Source organism: Macaca nemestrina, chromosome 13, assembly GCF_043159975.1.
Source record: "Macaca nemestrina isolate mMacNem1 chromosome 13, mMacNem.hap1, whole genome shotgun sequence".
NCBI classification, from domain to species: Eukaryota; Metazoa; Chordata; class Mammalia; order Primates; family Cercopithecidae; genus Macaca; species Macaca nemestrina.
The window spans coordinates 120,923,211-120,944,598 of record NC_092137.1 but is presented as its reverse complement, the minus strand read 5'-3'; the positions used below and the strand labels follow the sequence as shown (position 1 = coordinate 120,944,598).

General features: G+C 41.0%; 1 protein-coding gene and 1 non-coding gene across 4 annotated transcripts in view; both read right to left on the bottom strand.

Annotated features, from left to right (window-relative positions):
- LOC105490059 (transmembrane protein 131) overlaps window positions 1–21,388 on the bottom strand; it is a 271,947-nt gene that overhangs the window by 177,054 nt on the left and 73,505 nt on the right. For all 3 annotated transcript variants that reach the window (XM_011755316.3, XM_011755317.3, XM_071077307.1), the window contains exon 3: window positions 1,135–1,175. In XM_011755316.3, the coding sequence (XP_011753618.1) occupies window positions 1,135–1,175 (41 nt within the window). The remainder of the gene's footprint in view (window positions 1–1,134; window positions 1,176–21,388) is intronic.
- On the bottom strand, window positions 8,859–8,919 carry LOC112428106 (U7 small nuclear RNA). The gene has a single exon (XR_003020000.1). It is a non-coding gene; the product is annotated as a U7 small nuclear RNA (small nuclear RNA).

Genomic DNA, 21,388 nt, shown 5'->3' with positions numbered 1-21,388 from the left:
AATGCTTCCCTGTTCCTGCTACCTCAGAATGGAAACTGCAGTGATGACAGCAAGAGGGGGGGCATCTTCTGTTGCCATAGCCACTTTGGTGGCTAAGTGTCTGATTTCAGTGGATATTAACAATTTTTAAAAATAAATCTGCTTTGCTGTCTTTTAAGGAATAAATATACGGACAGAATAAAACATACTTCTAAAAACACACACTGTAAAATAACTGGGTTCTTAAATCCACGATATGGGCTCCTTACCTGTAAGCCCTGTTGACACCACTGCCAGCCTTTCAATTGTTACTAAAGGACGCTCACTAGAACAGGTACTGGTGCCTGATCAGATGTTTCTGGCAAACAGGAAGAGCAACTACACCATCACACTGAACCTTGTAAGCTAACTTCCTTTACATCTATGGTCCCCCGGGGAGCAATCATTAAGAGCTGGGAGTGAACACAAAATAGCTGCTGGAGGGACTGTTTTATCCAAATCAAAGAAAGCTCTCACTCACCTTTAGGTACCAGAACAGACTTTCACCGGATATGGAAAGAGAATCAGCACAGTATGTCTCTTTACAGATGTGAGAAGGTACCAAAAGACCAAATAATTTGGGCGTGGGGAGGCAGGAAAAGTGTCTCCAAATTCACATGCATGTACCTATTTTCCTTAACACCTGAGGTAAAACCATCCCCCTGTTATTATGGGGAAGCTGTATTTAAAAGTGGTCTCTCCAAGTCACAAGACTGGGTTTACGCAGGTCTGAGATCCTCCTCTGGGGACCTGCAGGCAGACCCCTGGTAACTGAGGGCAGCAATGGTCAGTACATCAAAAGCAGGGATAGCCACAAGAGAAGCCACTACGGAGTTACACAGCTGAATCTCTCAAAAAGCAAGGGGAGTTTCAGCTCTGAGTAACAGCCCTCCGTACACGGCAGGGGAAGCACACTACACAACTGCATGAAGTGCACATTCGAACTTAAACCTGGTTTCCCACACACTAAAACACTTAGAAATAATCATATAATGTGATTTACAATTTGCTATTCCTTCTTCACCAAAAAGAGCAAGGGGAAAGTGGAGGGGAGAACCACAGGAATCCCCCAGAAGGAACTGAAAGTATGTCAGCGATCTTACTAAATATACTTACCTTTTCTGCTGATATGAACTGAGTCCAAGTGTTGTCTCGGTCTGCAAAAGGAATAACATAATGATTAAAAAACTGAAGCCAAATATTTATACTACAGACATAGGGAATATCCAAAATATTCTATTTTAGTTCCAACATTCATTTTATACCCACTTGGATTTTAAGGTTAAACCTGGTCTCCAAATCACATACAATGACTGGATCAAATTGTAAACACACATGAAGTAACAGAAAGGAATGCGATGAATTTTTATCCTGAAAACAGTCCCTGTGATAATCACCTTGTGAGGCTGCGGTGCCTCGGACTGCTCCCTGCTCACTAACTGCGTGCCAGGTGCTGGTGGTAACGATTCCCACTGTCAAGGAACTCCAGGTACAGCGGGTGGTGTGTGTGAGGGAGACAGAGTCATTAAGAAATACATATTTATATACCGAAATAGGATTATCAAAATATTGAAAAGGTGCTGTGAAGAGGAATACATAGTTGCCATACTTAAACACATCATGAGGGAAGGCCTGTCTGAAGAGATAATATTTACATAAAAACCTGAAGGATTAAAAAAAGGCAGTGTGGCAGCTGGATGGGCGGTGGTACAGAAAACAGCACACGTGAAGGCCTTCACAGAGAGCAGAGGTTGGTACGCTCAAGAAACAGGTGGCAGGTCTCTCTGCTGGAGCTGGGAGAGGAGGAGAAAATGAGGCTGCAGGCTAAGCAGAGGCCAGATAACGCTCTGCCTTACAAGGAAGTCATGGGAAGAAGTTCGGTCTACTTTAGGTTTTAAAGATAAGGAAGACAAGAAAAAGTAGGAAGTTGGAGGCAATAGCTGTATTTCAGGTGATGAAGAAAAAGTTCTTTTTTTTTTTTTTGAGACGGAGTCTCACTCTGTCGCCCAGGCTGGAGTGCAGTGGCTGGATCTTGGCTCACTGCAAGCTCCGCCTCCCGGGTTTACGCCATTCTCCTGCCTCAGCCTCCCGTGTAGCTGGGACTACAGGCGCCCGCCACCTCGCCCGGCTAGTTTTTTGTATTTTTTAGTAGAGACGGGGTTTCACTGTGTTAGCCAGGATGGTCTTGATCTCCTGACCTCGTGATCCGCCCGTCTTGGCCTCCCAAAGTGCTGGGATTACAGGCTTGAGCCACCGCGCCCGGCCAAAGAAAAGGTTCTTAATGATGTATGAGAAAATGCCAACACTATGAGGAATACCATCAGTGAACTTATCCCAAAAGGTTATCTGCTACATCAAAATGAGAACAAAACAGCATTATTTTTCCCGGTAATATATATTATTTTGTAAATGTTCTGGAGACTGTTTATGCAGAAAATGTGGCAGATGTAGAAAACTGTCCTAATTTTTTGAAGGTGCGTACTAGGTAAAGTGTAAGGGTGTCTCTAATTTTCTTTGAAATGTCTTGGCAAAATAATTTGTGTGTGTGAGGGGGGCTGTATGGATAAAGCAAACACAGCAAAATGGTAGTAACTGTTGAGTCTGAGTGGTAAATGAGTTGGTATTGGTCGAGCTCTTCTATTTTCTGTAAAGAAAAATTTCATTTAACTTTTTATTATGAAAATTACATATATTCCCCATGCAATGGGAGAAAATATTTATAAATCAAATATCTGATGAGATTAATATTTAGAATATATCAAGAACTCCTGCAACTCAGTAACAGAAAAACAAACTAAAAGGTGGCCAAAGGACTCAAACATTTCTCTAAAGAAAATACACAAATGGCCAGTAGGCATTTAAAAAGATGCTCAACATCACTGACCATTAGGGAAATGCAAATCAAAACCACATTCATACCACTTCCTACCTGTTTGGATGACTGCTATTTAAATTTTTAAAAAGAAAATACGGATCTTTGGCAAGGATGTGGTGAAACTGGAACCTTTGTGCACTATTAGTGTGAATGTTAAAATGGTGTAGCCACTATGGAAAACAGTATTGTGGTTCCGAAAAAAAATTAAACATAGAATTACCATAAGACCAGCAATCCCACTTCTGTGTATATACCCAAAAGAACTGAAAACAGGGGCTCACCCACATTCACAGCAGTATTATTCACAACCGTTAAGGGGGAGGAGCAGCCCAAATGCCCAGTGACATGTGAACAGATTAACAAAATGTGATTTATACATACCAAGGAATACGATCCAGCCTTAAAAAGGAAGAAAATTCTGACACATGCTACAACAATGGGTGAACCTTCAAGACTAATGAAATAAGTCAGTTAAAAAAGACAAATACTGTATGATTCCACTTAGGAGGTACCTGGAGTCATCCAATTCATAGAGATAGAAAGTAGAATGGTGGCTGTTAGGGGATAAGGGAAGGGAGGAATGGGGAATGACTGTTTAGGTTTCAGTTTGGGAAAATAAATTTCTGGAGCTGGATGATGGTGATGGTTGCACAACAATGTGAATGTATGCAATGTCACTATATTGTACACTTAAAAATAGTTAAAAAGGGCCAGGTGTGGTGGCTCATGCCTGTAATCCCATCACTTTGGGAGGCTGAGGTGGGCGGATGACCTGAGTTCAGGAGTTTGAGACCAGCCTGACCAACATGGTGAAACCTCATCTCTACTAAAAAAAAAAAAATACAAAAATTAGCTGGGCTTGGTGGCAAGCACCTGTAATCCCAGCTACTCAGGAGGCTGAGGCAGGAGAATTGTTTCAATCTGGGAGGCAGAGGTGGCCAAGATCGCGCCACTGCACTCCAGCCTGGGCGACAGAGTGAGACTCCCGTCTAAAACAAACAAAAAAAGGTTAAAGTGGCCATTTTTATATTATGTCTATTATGTCACATACACAAAAAAGCAGCAGTCATCAAGACAGTGTGGTACTAGTATAAAGATTGATCAATGGAACTGAACAAAGTCTAGAAACAGACACACATGTATACAGTCATTTGGTTTTCAACAAAGGGATCAGTGGATTCCGTGGAAAATACACATCTTTTCTAAAAATGGTACTGGAACAACCAGACGCTATGGTTTGAAAGCGTTCCTGCAAAATTAATGTGTTGGGAACTTAATCCCTGTGCCCTCAGGAATGGATTAATGTCAACTCTGCCTTCATCAATAGATTAGTCTATTCATTATTATTAACTACCTTTTAATCTATTAATGCTGCTACTGTGGCAATGATTTTGCTATAAAAGCAAGGTCTCTCTGGCTCCTTTGCGCTTGCCCTCTAGTCACGCGACGCCCCCCGCCACGTTACAGCGCGCTGAGCAGGCCCTCTAGTCACGCGACGCCCCCCGCCACGTTATAGCGTGCTGAGCAGGCCCTCTAGTCACACGACGCCCCCCGCCACGTTACAGCGGGCTGAGCAGGCCCTCTAGTCACGCGACGCCCGCCACCTTACAGTGCGCTGAGAAGGCCCTCACCAGATGCCCGCACCATACTCTTGGACTTCCCAGCCTCCAAAACTGTGAGCTAACTAAACATTGTTTCTTTATACTTTACGCACTCTGTGGTATTCTGTTATAGCAACAGAAAACAGACTAAGACACCAAACAAACCTATGTTGGAGGAAAATGCTCTTTTATCCTTAACACCATGTACTCAAAATAATTTCAGAGAAATCACAGTTCTATGCATAAAAACTAAAATTATAAAGCATCAGCAAGAAAACACAGGAGACTATCTTTGTAACCTTGGAACAGAAAAGATTTCCTGAACAAAAAAATCACTATCAATAAAGGAAAAACTGATAGATCAAACTTCAACAAAATTAAAAACATATGCTCACCAAAATTACGCCATAATGAAAATAAAAAGGCAAATCACATACTGAGAAAATATTTGTAAATCATGTATCCGATGAAGGACTTATATGCTGAATATATAAAGAACTCATGAAACTGAGTAAGAAAAGAACCTAATATTTTAAAGTGTGGAATTATACAAATGTTAACTACACATGAAAAGATGCTCGGTATCAATTTTTAAGAAAAAGGAAATAAAAACTACAATGAGATACTACACACCTATTTTAATGTCCAAAATTAAAAAGAATGCCCACGTAAAATGTGGTGAGGACGCCCAGCAACTGGAACTGGCACATATTGCTGGTGGGAATGTAAAACAGACCAACCACTTTAGAAAAAGCTTGGCAGTTTCTTTTTAAACATTTTTTTAATCATACTTTAAATTCTAGGATACATGTGCAGAACACGCAGGTTTGTTACACAGGCATACACATGCCATGGTGGTTTGCTGCACCCATCAACCTGTCATCTACATTAGATATTTCTCCTGTTATCCCTCCCCTACCCCCCCGCCCCCCCAGACAGGCCCTAGTGTGTGATGTTCCCCTCCCTATGTCCATGTGTTCTCATTGTTCAATTCTCACTTATGACTGAGAACATGTGGTGTTTGGTTTTCTGTTCTTGTGTTAGTTTGCTGAGAATGATGGTTTCCAGCTTCATCCATGTCCCTGTAAAGGACATGAACTCATCCCCTTTTTTTTAATGGCTGCATAGTATTCCATGTTGTATATGTGCCACATTTTTTTTTATCCAGTCTATCACTGATGGGCATTTGGGCTGGTTCCAAGTCTTTGTTATTGTGAATAGTGCTGCAATAAACATACGTGTACATGTCTTTATAGTAGAATGATTTATAATCCTTTGGGTATACACCCAGTAATGGGATGGCTGGGACAAATGGTATTTCTAGTCCTAGATCCTTGAGGAATCACCACACTGTCTTCCACAATGGTTGAACTAATTTACCCTCCCACCAACACCGTAAAAGCGTTCCTATTTCTCCACATCCTCTCCAGCATCTGTTGTTTCCTGACTTTTTAATGATCGCCATTCTAACTGGTGTGAGATGGTATCTCATTGTGGTTTTGATTTGCATTTCTCTAATGACCAGTGATGATGAGCTTTTTTTCTCATATTTGTTGGCTGCATAAATATCTTCCTTTGAAAAGTGTCTGTTCAAGTCCTTTGCCCACTTTTTGACGGCATTGTTTTTTTCTTGTAAATTTGTTTAAGCTCCTTGTAGATTCTGGATAGCCCTTTGTCAGATGGAAAGATTGCAAAAATTTTCTCCCATTCTGTAGGCTGCCTGTTCACTCTGATGATAGTTTCTTTTGCTGAGCAGAAGCTCTTTAGTTTAATTAGATTCCATTTGTCAATTTTGGTTTTTGTTGCCACTGCTTTTGGTGTTTTAGTCATGAAGTCTTTGGCCCATGCCTATGTCCTGAATAGTACTGCCTAGAAAGTTTTCTTCTAGGGTTTTTATGGTTTTAGGTCTTACGTTTAAGTCTTTAATCCATCTTGAGTTAATTTTTGTGTAAGGTGTAAGGAAGGGATCCAGTTTCAGTTTTCTACATGTGGCTAGCCAGTTTTCCCAGCACCATTTATTAAATAGGGAATCCTGTCCTCATTCCTATTTTTGTCGTGTTTGTCAAAGATCAGATGGTTGTAGATGTGTGGCATTATTTCTGAGGCCTCTGTTCTGTTCCGTTGGTCTACAAACCTGTTTTGGTACCAGTACCATGCTGTTTTGGTTCCTGTAGCCTTGTAGTACAGTTTGAAGCCAATTTCTTACAAATTAAACATACACCTACCACATGACCAAATCACTCCATTCCTAGATATCTGCCCAAGAGAAACAAAAGCATTTGTCCATACAATGAACGGCATGTACATAAATGTTCGTAGCAGCTTTGTTATAGCTCAATATTGGAACAGCCCAAATTTCCACCAGCCCAAATTTCTATGTATCCAGGCGAACAGACACATGAGTTGTGTTATATCTGTACAATGGAATACTACTCAGCAATAAAAGGATAAGCTATTGATACACAAAACAACACAGATTAATCTCAAAATAATTATACTGAGTGGAAGAACCCAGACCCTTGAAAAAGTACATTCTCTGTGACTCAATTTATATAAAGTGTTTTAAAATGTAAACTACCTGTTAGTGACAGAAAGCAGACTGGTGGTTGCCTAAAGATGAGGAGTGTAAAGGGATTACCAAGGGGTACAAGTAGACTTTTAAGGGTGATACGTATGTCCATTATCTTGATTGTAGTAATAATTTCACAGGTACATAAATATGCCAAACTTTTTAAATTACGTAAACACATGCAGTTTATTGTATGTTATTCATACATCAGTAATGATTGTGACAGAATTCTAGAGCATGAGAAGCTGTGGTCTCACATGAAGTCTACAGAAAAGGAACTCAGGAAGTGTATCACTCGTGCACTTTCTTGAGGAGAAAAAAATTATCATGAAGACAGAATCTGACCACTGAAATTACTCATACAAAGACTCACAAATGAGGAAGCTGTCTTATGAAAGATAAGCAGATACTCAGTGCAAAGGATCTGTGGAAATAAGGTTAGAAAAGCAGAAAATAAATATTGTTTTTGAAGTATATGCCACAAAACAAAAATAATCATTTAACTGTAATAAGAATAAATATCTCAGAACATGCCAACACACCCTTAAGTGTTATGAGAATAAGGAAGATCACAATAGACACTATTTTGTTTCTGAAGTCATTTAATAAAGGCTTAAACATATCTTAAAAGTGTACCTGAAAACTGAGCCCCATTATCAAGAGATTAAAAACAAAACCAAAACCAATATGAATGCATAAAAAGTGGATGGAAAAGATTAAACACATCGACAGTGAGATTAAATAAGATAAACTCAACTGTTTGTATAAAGACAAAAGGATTCCGTCAAACAACTGGAACCCAACTATAACGACTTAATACAAAATGCAGAAAAGTCAAAGATCAGAGAATGAGCAAAAATAAGCACTGAATAAGGATAAAAACAGGCAAATAAGGATTACAACATTAATTACAATGTAAAGATACGTAAAAACTGTTATAATTCAACAGTGAAAAGGAAAAAAGGAAATGGGAAAACCAATGTTGTGACTGAAATGTAAGCAAAGGGCAAGAAGACAATTCACTAAAGAAAAATAAACGGCCAATAACCACATGAAAAAGATGATCAACCTCATTAGACAGTAAAGCAATCTCTAGAGGACAGGGAAACGCCATAGTTTGCCATTTGACTGGCAGGGACCTTTGAACCTCATGAATTCATATCCAGAGATAAGGGTCTATTAAGAGTACTCAGAGCCCTCGAAAATGCCCACGCCATGCATTTTTTTAACCTTCTATCAAATATAAGACACTCCTACAATGTTTCAAAAGCAATTTCACTGAATTACAGAAACTTTAGTAATTCTCAACTAGCTGCAAATTCTCTTCACCACATCTCTTTAGAACTGACAAGACATAACGGGGGTGCTGTCTCACCTCAGGTGTTAAGGAAAATATGCACACGCATGTGAACTTGGAGAGACCTTTCGTACCTCCCCACTCCCAAATTCTTTGGTTTTTTGGTACCTTCCCACCCATGCTTCTGTCATACTTAAGGACTTTAGCTTCAACCTCGCTCCTCACTAGGCTGTGGATTCCAGATAATCCAAGCACAGCTTTTCTCAGAACGCACTCCCAACTCCAAATGGGGATATGCGAGAGGAAAATGGACTCTTCTTCCAATCAAACAGACCAGTCTTGGCAAAAATATATGTGGTATGCTTTAAAATACTATTAAATTCTTTTATAAAACGAACACATCTGATAATTTTATCCCTGTAACTCAATGGTTCTCAACTGAGGGCAATTTTCTTTCCCTGGGGGCATTTGGCAACATCCAGAAGCATTTTTCTGTGTGTGGGTTTTTATTAACACCAAAAAAACATGCTGGACAAATTCTAGAAGAGTTAAAAAACTAAGAGGCATTTTTGTTTGTCACAAATCGTGGGGCCACTAACATTAAGTGTGTAGAGTCCGGCCTGCTGCTAAACACCAGGTACTGCACAGGACACTCTTTCTTCTACCCTACAACCAATCATCTGGTCCAAAACGTAAATAGGCCAAGACTGAACATTGTACTTTAACCTCAGTTTTACGGAGATAGCAATAATTTAGATGTTCATTTGTAATAACATCTCCTCGCATTTTAATTCAAAGTGCCTTACTGTCTTAACAACTGTGTTTGTTATTTCCAGTGGTCCTTGCAGCTCTTAACACACTGGAGATAAATACAGAATTCATTTTACAGATAAAGAAACTAAGCCTCTAAATGTTTTACATGAGTAAATGATAAGAGAATTCAAATCCTTCGATCTGGTCTAGTATTGCATTCATATGATAACATATTCTTCACAGAACTGAGTATGCCTAAAACCAACTTTTAGCTTACATGAGCTGAAAGTTGGCTATATTATTGCTAACAAATTTTAAGACGGCCATACTTGTATACTGCATTATTGTTAAACAGAAGACTTAATCTTGCTAGAAAAAAAAAATCAGCTAAATGAAATTCACTTCAGAATGAGGTACGTGGCAGTTGTGTACACGGCATGGATGCTTAGAGATAAGACAAGGTCTGCACACTCTAGAATTTAAGCTTCTTGATGGTACAGGCAGCACAAGCACACACACCCGGGGTACCAGAAGCCACAGCGGGCGCCACGTGAGTATTACTTACGTACAGGGCAGCTTTCCCCAGGGATATACCTGGGAGCCAGTTTCCTTGCAGGGGATGAGACAATGATGCTCTATCACCTTTAGAGATAAAATTACATACTTCCTCCAGGACTGGGTTGGGGGAAGGTAGAGGATGAGGTCTGCTTTTGATTATGAAGATCTCAACATGTAATCCTACTTCTCATCAACCCAGTCTCCCCTACAAAGTTCTCTGCAAATCATTTCATAGTGAAAATGGATGACATCTGTGAGGCAGTTTTAAGAATTCTTAACTCACAAAAGGGTCTTTCCTGACTTTCTAATTGTTTTGCTTCCTGTGCTTCTGTGTGTATTTTTAACATGAATTTTCACTGAGATAACTGTAGATTCACATGCAGTTGTAAGAAATAGTAAAAAGAGCTATACTTTAACTCAGTTTCCCCATTGTATCATTCTGCAAACACTGTGGCAAAATATCACAAGTAGCACAGCGACACTGGTATGATCCATTTGTTTGTTCAGAAGTTCTCAGTTTTGTATGTCCTCATTGGTGTTTATACATGTATTTAGTTCTACACAATTTTCTCCACTGTGTAAGTTCATGAACACCACAGTCAAGACACAGAACAGTGTCAGCACCCTGAGGATCCAGTATGTCACTTTTATAATCACACTCATCTTCCTCCTGTCCTCCCTCCAGCCCTGGCAACCATTACTCTATTATTCATGACTAAAACTTTTTCATTTTAAAAAGGTCATATAAATGAAATCATGCACATGTAACCTTTTGGAGTTGGCTTTTTTCACTCAGCCTAATTCTCTGGAGACTTATCCAGGTTGTGGTGTGTGCCAACACTTCACTCCTTTTTATTGCTGAGTTGTATTCCATGGCATGGATGTATCGCTGTTCAACAGCACATCTTCTGAAACACATCCGGGTGGTTTCCCGTTTGGGGCTAGTATAAACAGAGCTGCTATGAACATTTATATGCAGGTTTTAGTGCAAATATAAATTTTCATTTCTCTGGGAGAACCCTCAAGAGTGCAATTAGTAGGTCAATTATAGTAACCGCATGTTTAGATTATATGAAACTGCCAAACTGTTTTTTCAGAATAGCTGCATCACTCACATACCTACTAGCAATGCATGCGTGATCCAGTTTCTCCACATCCTTGCCAGTATTTGGTGGTGTCACTGTTTTGTGTTTTGTGTTTTAATTTGCATTTCCTGGTGGCTAATGATGTTGAACAGGTTTTCATGTCCTTTTTACCATCTGTGTTTCCCCTGCAGGGAAATGTGTGTTCATGTCTTTTCCCCGTTTCCTTTATTTTTATACTACTGAGTTTCGACAGTTCTTTCTATATTCCAGAAACTAGGTCCATTGTCAGATATGTGACTTGCAAATATTTCCTCCTATTCTATATTTATTTTTACATCTTCACATGGTCTTCTGCAGAGAAAGGTTTCATTTGTTTGTTTTTGTGAGACCAGTCTTGCTCTGTTGCCCAGGCTGGAGTGCAGTGGTGTGATCAAGGCTCACTGCAGCCTTGACGTGCCAGGCTCAAACGATCCTCTGCTTCTGACTCCCGAGTAGCTGGGACTACAGGTGCATACCACCACACCCGGCCAATTTTTTATTATTTACTTACTTTTTATTTTACTAGAGACAAGGTCTCACTATGTTGCCTAAGCCAATCTTAATTAAACTCCTGGGCTCAAGGGTTCCCTCTTCCCTTGGCCTCCCAAAGTGCTGGAATTATAGGCATGAGGTACTGCGTCTGGCCCAGAGCAAGTTTTAAAGTCATCGATCTTTCCTTTATGTATTGCACATCTGGTATTAATTCTCTGGTGTCAAGAACTCTTTGCCTAGCCCTGTAAGCTGAAGCTTTACTCCTACTTTTTTCTCCTTAAAGGTTTTATTAGTTTTACATTTTACATTAAGTCCATGATCCATTTTGAGTTAGTTTTTGTTTAAGGTGTGAGGTCTTTGTATATTCAGACTTTCCATACCATTTTAGTATTTTGTGGTATTCTTTGTTCCTAGTTTTTAAGGCTATTTTATTTTATTTTGACATGGAATCTAGCTCTGTTGCCCAGGTTGGAATGCAGTGGTGCGATCTCAACTCACTGCAACCTCTGTCTCCCGAGATCAAGCAATTCTCCTGCCTCAGCCTCCGAAGTAGCTGGGACTACAGGCATGTGCCAACACGCCCAGCTAAATTTTTTAAATTTTTTGTAGAGCTGGAGTTTTACCATGTTTGTCAGGCTGGTCTTGGACTCCTGACCTCAAATGATCCTCCTGCCTCCGGCCTCCCAAAGTGCTGGGATTATAGGCGTGGCGCCCAGCCTTAAGGATGTTTCTGAACCTGCTATTTATTCTTCTTTTGTACCACTTATTGTACTACAACAGAGGGCAGGAAATAGTAGTAAAGGGAGAATCAAAACAGGGATGAAGCAGGGAGCAGATATTTCTGAGAAGCCCAAAATTTAAAGTAGAAAATAAAAACCTGTGTTCAAACACCAGTTCTGCCCTCACTAGCCAAATACTCTTGGAGAAAGTCTGTAGAAAGCAGCATTCTGCCAGCTACAAAGAGCTGCAGAGCTGTTGGCCTCTGATGACGGCTTTCTAGTGTCCCACCCACTTCTCCCTTTAGCCACAGGTAATCAACTTGGCATGACACGAAGTGGCTCTTCTGAGCACAAAATTAGTTGCAATATTGTAAAACTGATTATGTAGAATGAGAAAATCTAGCTTTGTTTGCAGAGAGAAAAATAACTGGGAAAAAAAAAAAAAAAGCACTACCTTGTAGTATATTTGGGTAGTGGGATACAAGGGGAACGACCCCTGCCCTATGCTATTGCAGAGGGGTTAAGAACTTAGGCTTTAGAGTCAAATGCTTCGTTTTCAATTCTAGCTTTATCACTTAATAATCATTTATTTGCTTAGTTTAAACTCTCTGCACTTTAATATGCTCACTTGTAAAATCATCATAGAATGAATACCATCTCACGTATTTAAGAATTTAGAATACCTGACACTTGTCAATACCCAATAAATATTACTTATATTTATTATTTTCCCATTTTTCAAATTTTCTACAAGCGTATATATTTTTTATAATAGAAGTCCTTTAATTTGAAACAAAAGATGAGTACTTCTAGGTCTCCGTACAAGTCAAAAATCACAGTTCCTTCTCCGTTTCATTTTCTCCTAGGAGAACATTAAAGCCCATTCCCAAGACAATTTAGAAAAGAAGCTGGTAATCTATAGCCCATAAGCCAAATCCAGTCTTCTACTAGCTTCTGCAAATAAAGTTTTATGCCCATTTCTCACGTACTGTTATGGCAGCTTTCACACTACGATGACGGAAGTTGAATAGTTGTGATAGAGACCATTCGGGACACAAACCCTGAAGTAGTTAATGTCTGGCCCTTTACCAAAAAAGTTTGCCAATATCTGGCTTAGATCAACAGAAATAATGCCACAATATCTTATTTCCCTACATTAAATCCCTACGTAAGAAAATCTGTGACCTAAAAATCTACGACAATCTGGCATACCGTCTCCGCATGAAAAACACAGACAATGGACAGTCCCACTAGTGAAATGCAGTACAATTCTGATGCTAACCACCTGCATTAGTGTGTTCTCACACTGCTAATAAAGACATACCCAAGACTGGGTAATTCATAAAAAGAGGTTTCACTGACTCACAGTTCTGCAGGGCTTGAGAGGCCTCAGAAAACTTACAACCATGGCAGAAGGGGAAGCAAACACGTTCTTCTTCACATGGCAGCAGCAAGAAGTGCTGAGCAAAGGGGGAAAAGCCTCTTATAAAACCACCAGATCTCGTGACAATTCACTATCATGAGAACAGCAGCATGGGTAACCGCCGCCATGATTCAATGACCTCCCAGCGGGTTCCCTTCCACAGCATGTGGAGATTATGAGAATTACCAATTCAAGACAAGATTTGGGTGTGGACACAGCCAGACCATATCACCATCCAGACAGTGTCAGAATCTACAGGGTAAAGGGCACAGTCTCTAACAAGACAGCCCTCACTTCGGATACCAGTTACAAGTTTGGGGGTCCCCAGCCCACCGATACTTCTGACCAACCAGCTAAAAATCTAGGGGGTTCCCATGAATGCCAATCGGGCTTGATAATTTGCTAGAATAACTCAGTAAAGCACTATGCTTAATTATTACAGTTTTATTCTAAAGGGGCATAGAGGAAAAGGTCTGAGATGAGGGTCCCCGTGAACACAGAACTTCTGTGTCCTCTTCTCCACGGATCAGGGCATATCAGTCTTTTGGCACACTGATGTGTTCACCAACCAGAAAGTTCCAGCAAGTTTCAGTACCCAGAGTTGATTCAATCATTGACCACCATGTGACCCAACTCACCTCCCAGCTTCCCTAGAGGAGGGTGGGTCGGCTCAAAGCCCAACCCTCTAATCACATGGTTGGTTTTTTCTTTTTTCTTTTTTCTTTTTTTTTTTTCTTGAGACGGAATCTTGCTCTGTCACCGAGGTTGGAGTGCAGTGGCACGATCTTGGCTCACTACAACCTCCGCCTCCCGGGTTCAAGCAATTCTGTGTCAGCCTCCCGAGTAGCTGGAACTACAGGCGCGTGCCACCATGCCTGGCTAATTTTGTATTTTCAGTAGAGGTGGGTTTTCACCATGTTGGTCAGGCTGGTCTCGAACTCCTGACCACAGGCGATCCACCCGCCTCAGCCTCCCAAAGTGCTGGGATTACAGGCGTGAGCAACTGGGCCCGGCCAACACTGTTCCTTTTTTCTGATGACCAACCCTATCTTGAGTTTTCTCATTAGGTATAAACTCAGATGTGGTCCAAGGGACTCAGGAATAACAAAGACACTCTTATTATTAAGGAAATTCCAACATTTAGAGCATCTCCAGGACCAGAGACAAAGACCAGATTACTGCACAACTAGCCATAAAATCTTCTTGCTAAGAAAAAAAGAAATGAATTTAAACCTAATCCAGACTCTAGATTTAGCTAACAGTTTACAGAAAATTCATGTGGTAAGTGAATGTTAAATGACACCAAGAGGATGAAAATAGCCAAACGTAGAATGTAGGAAGTCCTATAGACAAATGAGCCAATTTCATTAACAACAAAAAGGTGAGTGGGGGGAACAGCATACAAGAGACTTAGGAGACATAGGACCCATGCAATGTGTAGACCTTGTCTCAATCTTGTTTTGGACAAACCAAATGCAAAAAGGCATTTCTGAAGCAGTGGAAGAAAACCGAACACAGACCAACCAGGTCCAATATGATATCAAGCATTCTGGTTATCTACTGCTGCATAATAAACCACTCTAAGGTTTAGCGGCTTAAAACAACAATTTATTCTCACTTAATGTCCCTTCTGTGTTGCAGTTACATGTGAATTCAGGCAGCATTTATCTGAAAGTTCAGATGTGCTGGTTGTCTAAGATGGCTCATTCACAGGATGGGAAAGTGATGCTGGCTGTCAGCTGGGAGCTCAGCTGGGACTGTGATCAGAAGACTGCATGTGGCCTCTCCTTGTGGCTTACCTTTCTCACATCATGGCGATTCACTTCCCAAAGGAAATGTTCCAAAACGGACAGACCCAGGTAGAAGTTGTCAAACTTCATATGATTTAGCCTTAGCGGTACCAAAATGTTCTGCCACACTGAATTAAGTCAAAATACTATTATTATTATTCTACAGAGTATGCATTCATTTAGTTATCCACACACTTAAACATTTTTAATGTTCTTTATTCCTTTGCATTTCTGAGCTTCTAAAATCATTTACCTTCAGCCTAAAGACTGTATTATTTCCTTTGGCATAAATTTTCTGGTGACAAATTCTCTCCATTCTTATCTATTTTAAAATGTCTTTATTTCACTTTCATTTATAAAGGATATTTTCATTGGGTATAGAATTCTAGTTTGGTAAATTTTGTCAGTAAACTTATTATATATTATTTTTGTCTCTCATTGGTTCAGTTTATAAGTCAGCTGTCAGGCTAATTCTACCTTCTTTGAAGGTCTCTTTTTTTTTCTCTTATTTGCTTTTAGAATGTATTTCTTTGGCTTTGATTTTCTTTTCTTTCCTTTTTTTTTTTTTTCTTTTGAGATGGAGTTTCACCTTTGTTGCCCAGGCCAGAGTGCAATGGCACAATCTCGGCTCACTGCAACCTCCGTCTCCTGGGTTTAAGCGATACTCCTGCCTTAGCCTCCTGAGTAGCTGGGATTACAGGTATGTGCCACCATGCCTGGCTACTTTTTTATTTTTAGTAGAGACAGGGTTTCACCATGTTGGTCAGGCTTGTCTCGAACTCCTGACCTCAAGTGATCCACCCGCCTCAACTTCCCAAATTACTGGGATTATAGGTGTGAACACTGCGCCCAACCTGGCTTTGATTTTCAATACTTTTTCTATGAACTGCTCAGATCTCCCTACAAGGAAGAACTTGCCATTCAGTTATGAAAAACACTGCTGGCTGCCAGCCTCCACCTATAGCCTTTGGGATCAACGGTGGCATTTGAGGTAAGGCCAAGTTCTTCTTGGGCTCCTCCCAGACAATGAATGAGCACAGCAGGTGTACCAGGGGCCTGGCCAACTCTACCCAGTGCAGGATGCTTCCAACAGGCAGTCTTTGCTCCAGAGCTCCCCACTGGGTTGGCCGAGATTCTGCACCACAGTCTGAGACTCTCCTGGCCCAATCCTGCTTTCTCCAGCTTATTTTTCACAGGCAGTAGCCCTCAAGCTCTTGCACTCCTAACTCTGTCTAAGGATCTTGTTGAGAACTCAAACTGACATGTGATAAAGGCTATCTTGGGTGGGGGCAGCAAAGGGGGTAGTGAAGAAAAAATCATATTTAACCGTGAAATATTGAAGGCTGTATTTCTGAGATGAGGAAAGTGTCAAAGAGGACTACTAAATACCACTGTATTAACATCATACTGGCTGTAGCTAGCAAAGTTAAGGTATAAAAAGAAAGGGTAGAATGTGTGATAGTTGATTTTGGGTGTCAAACTGAAGAAATGTCATCAAGCTCAGATTATGATAGTTTATGGAGGTTGTTCAAAAGCATCTAGGGCTAAGTTATTAGAATCAATAAGTAATTTAGCAAGTTTTCAGGATACACAGTAAATATATTAAGAGCAACCACATTTCCACATTTTATGTTGAGCTATATGAAATTGCCACTTTTATAGATCAATAAAGGCCGGGCACCAGCAATATGCTTCAACCTAACAACCACAAAAAGCGAACATTTTGAAAAGATGTCACTTACAACAGTATTAAAAATACCAAAGACCCAGAAATAAATCTATCGAAAGACGTTCAAGATCTTTATGCAGAATATAAAATGATGAGAAAAAGAAGACCTAAATAAGTTGAAAAATATACTGTCTCAGACTGTCAGACCGAATACGGAAGATTCTGAAAGATTTTTAATTCTTGCCAAATTGATCTTCATATTCTGAGTGACGCTAATAAACCCCGATTTTGTGTGGGGGTGTGTGTGTGTGTAGAGCTAATTGAAAAGATACATATGGAAGGCAAAGGACTGAGATTAACCAAGATGTTACTGAGGAGAACAACAAAGTGTCAGGATTTGTTCTACCACATATCAAAACTTTAAAAACTATACTCATTAAAACTGTGACCCTGGTATTAGGTTAGACAAATAAGCCAAAGAAATCCAATACAGTGTCCAGAAACAGGCTCACACATATATGGACACTTGATTTACGAATGAGGTGTCACTGACAAATACTAGGGAAAGAAAACATTGGGAAAGTCAATAAAGGATGCAGAGACAATCAAATATAAGGAAGAAACAAAATCCTGACCTCACATCAATAACAAAAATTTATTCCAGACGGAATTTGAGCTCACTGTGAAAGGCAAAACAATAAAATTCTAGAATACAGGAGAATATCTTCACGACCTTGGAATAGAAAAACATTGAACAAGACATAAAAGTATTAACCATAATGGAAAATACTGACAGACAACTTCATTAAAATTAAGAATTTCTGTTCATCAAAAGTCACCATTACATAAACCAAAAGGGCAATCCATCCAGCGAGAGAAGCTATTTTCAATATATGTAACCAATAAAGAACTCATGTAATGGAACTGGTTTTTATTACTGGTGTGAGGTCAGGGTTCCAATAAAGAGCTTGTATTCAAAACTTACAAAACAACGGGAAAAAAGACATGCAAACCAACAGCAAAACGGCTTAATGGATGTCACAAAGGAAGATATCCAAATGGTCAAGTAAACATGAAAAGTTGCTCAGCTTTATGAGAAATCAGGGAAACGAAAATAAAATGGCAATTAGAGATCATTAGCCATTCTCCAGAACAGAAGGAGGGAAGGAAGGAAACACTCTGCAAAGCTGTTGCAGAGGAATTCCTGATGATGGATTTGCAAACTAAAACCACCACTTTGGAAAACTGCATGCACTATCTACTAAAACTGAAGACACACATACTCTATGACAGCGGTCCCCAACCTTTCTGGCACCAGGGACCGGTTTCACGGAAGACAACTTTTCCACGGATGGGGGGTAGCGGGATGGTTGCAGAATAAAACTGGTCCACCTGAAATCATTGGGCACTAGTTAGATTCTCCTAAGGTGCGCACAACCTAGATCTCTCATGTGCAGTTCACAGTAGGGTTTGCACTCTGATGAGAATCTAATGCCACCGCTGAGCTGACAGGAGGCAGAGCTCAGGAGGTGATGTTCACTCACTCATCCACCACCCGCCGTGTAGCCCGTTCCTAACAGGCCACGGACCAGTATTGGTCCACGGCATATGGGGGCTGGCGATCTCTGCTCTATGACCCAACAACCGCACTCTAATCCCTCGGGAAAAAATCATTGGAACATACATATTATGTTCACCAAGCGACAGCATTATTCTTAATAGTAAAAAACTAGAAGCAACCAAAAAACACATAAACAGCAGAAATAATACATAAATTGCGGCATTTCCATACAATGCAATACTATTCAGTAACGAAAATGAACTATAGTTACGCTTAACACATAATGCTGTGAATCTTAGAAACATAATGCTGAGAAAAAGGAGCCAGAAAAAAAAAAAAAAGAAATACCAACTGTATGAACTTTAAAAAAATATGTGACCCTGTAGTATTTGGAGATATACACTCAGATGCTAAAATTACAGGGAAAGGCAATTATTATAAAATTCAGGAAATGGCTAACTTTATGGGTAGTAACTAGGAGAGAGCTTGAGGGGAAACTTTGGAGGGTACTGGCCTGTTTTTAGTTTTTAACCTGAGTGGTGGTTACACAGGTGTTTGCCTTGCATTCCCTCCCCAAATTTAAGCATCTATATGTAAATTATATCTCACAATAAACACTTTAAAGAAAAAAAAAATAAATGAATTAAAATCGTATACTCTTTGGAAGAAGGCTCAATATAGGTTCTCTAAGTGGTGAGAATTCCACTTATAAAACACGGTTTTTGCCGGGCACGGTAGCTCATAACTGTAATCCCAGCATTTTGGGAGGCCAAAGCAGGTGGATCCCTTGGGGTCAGGAGTTCGAGACCAACCTGGCCAACATGGTGAAACCCTGTCTCTACTAAAAATACAAAAATTAGCTGGGTGTTGTGGCACACGCCTGTAATCCTGGTGGCTGAGGCAAGAGAACTGCTGGTACCCAGGAGGCAGAGGCTGCAAAGAGCTGAGATTGCCCACTGTACTCCAACCTGGGTGACAGAGCGAGACTCCATCTCAAAAAAAGTAAAGAAATAAAATAAAATAGGACTTTAAGTTTTAAAAGACAAAGTTCTGCCAGGCATAGTGGCTCAGGTCTATAATCCTAGAATTTTGGGAGGCTGAGATGGGAGGACTGCTTGAGTCCAGGAGTCTGAGACCAGCCTGGGCAACATAGGGAGACCCTACTTCTACAAAAACTTAAAAATTAGCCAGATGTGGTGGCACGTGCCTGTAGTCCCTGCTACTTCAGAGGCCGAGCGGGGAGGGTCACTTGAGCCTGGGAGGTTGAGACAATAGTGAGCCAGAATTGTGCCAGTGGCCTCCAGCATGGGTAACAGAGCAAGACACTGTCTTTTTAAAAAAAAAAAAAAAAAGAGACAAAATTCTGTTTGTGTTTTCAACTCACAAACATTCTAGAGCTTGCGTTCCAAACTTTTAAAATTATGGCAGGATAGTGAAAAAAATACAGAGCTAGTTTTTTTCCTGAGCTTTATCTTCATAAAAAGAAGTTAAGATTAGGCCGGGCGCGGTGGCTCACGCCTGTAATCCCAGCACTTTGGGAGGCCGAGGCGAGTGGATCACGAGGTCAGGAGATCGAGACCATCCTGGCTAACGTGGTGAAACCCTGTCTCTACTAAAAATACAAAAAACTAGCCGGGCGAGGTGGTGGGCGCCTGTAGTCCCAGCTACTTGGAGGCTGAGGCAGGAGAATGGCGGGAACCCGGGAGGCGGAGCTTGCAGTGAGCTGAGATGGCGCCACTGCACTCCAGCCTGGGCGACAGAGCGAGACTCCGTCTCAAAAATAAATAAATAAAAATAAATAAATAAATAAATAAATAAATAAATAAAAGTTAGACTAGAGGCCGAGCATGGTGACTCACATCTGTAGTCCCAGCACTTTGGGAGACCAAGGCTAGAAGATGGCTTGAGGCTAGAAATTCAAGGCCAGCCTGGGCAACACAGAGTCAAGGTTGCAGTGAGCTGTCACTGCGCCACTGCACACCAGCCTGGGCAACAGAGTGAGATCCTGTCTCTATGACCTATATGGTCAATCAGCCGCGGAGCTCCGTATGCTGGTCAAGCTCTGATGTGCTCTCCAGACCCTCTAAGGTCAGGACGTGCGGGTCCACTGGCCTTGTGGGGACGGGCATGCATTCTTTACCCACGCTCAGCCACCATCTTCCTGCCTGTGGTACACCTGGCCCCTGTCCCCACCACATCCCACCACCTGTACAATGGGACCCTCGGGTACCGTGCCATCAGCTGCTGGTGAGGCCCAGGTGAGTTCGCTCCTGTAATGCCCTTAGGACAGCACCTGTCACCAGGAATCTTTAAAGCTCGCAGGTGATTCTAACGTGGAGCTGGGGCTGAGACACTCCGGGTTTTGAGGACTTTGGCCAAGTGCGCGAACCTCTTAGAGGAGGAACGGCTGGGCAGTAATGGGGGCTTTGCCCACCACTTTAGCTCAGGACTCTCAGCCCCCCTCTTAAAATGAGGTGCAAAATAAGTTTGAGGGACTTGAACTCAGGGAACACTTTTTTGTAGTTGTTGAGACAGGATCTCATTCTGCTGCCCAGGCTGGAGTACAGTGGCACAAGCACAGCTCACTGCAGTCTTGATATCCCAGGCTCAAGCGACCCTCCTGCCTCAGCCACCAGAGTAGCTGGGACCACAGGTGTGTGCCAACACACCTGCCTAATTTTTTGTATTTTTTTGTAGAGACAAGGTTTCCCTATGTTTCCCAGGCTGGTCTTGAAATTCTGGACTCAAGCGATCAACCCACCTCAGCCTCCCAAGGTGTTGGGATGGCAGATGTGAACCACTGCATCCAGCCCTGCCTCTATTTTTTTCCTTTTTTTTTAAAAAAGTAAGATTAGGAAGCAGATTCAGGTTTATTAACAGATCATGCTTGTAAATGAAAGAATCTTTTGTTATTCCATTTTATAATCTTTCAAAGGAAC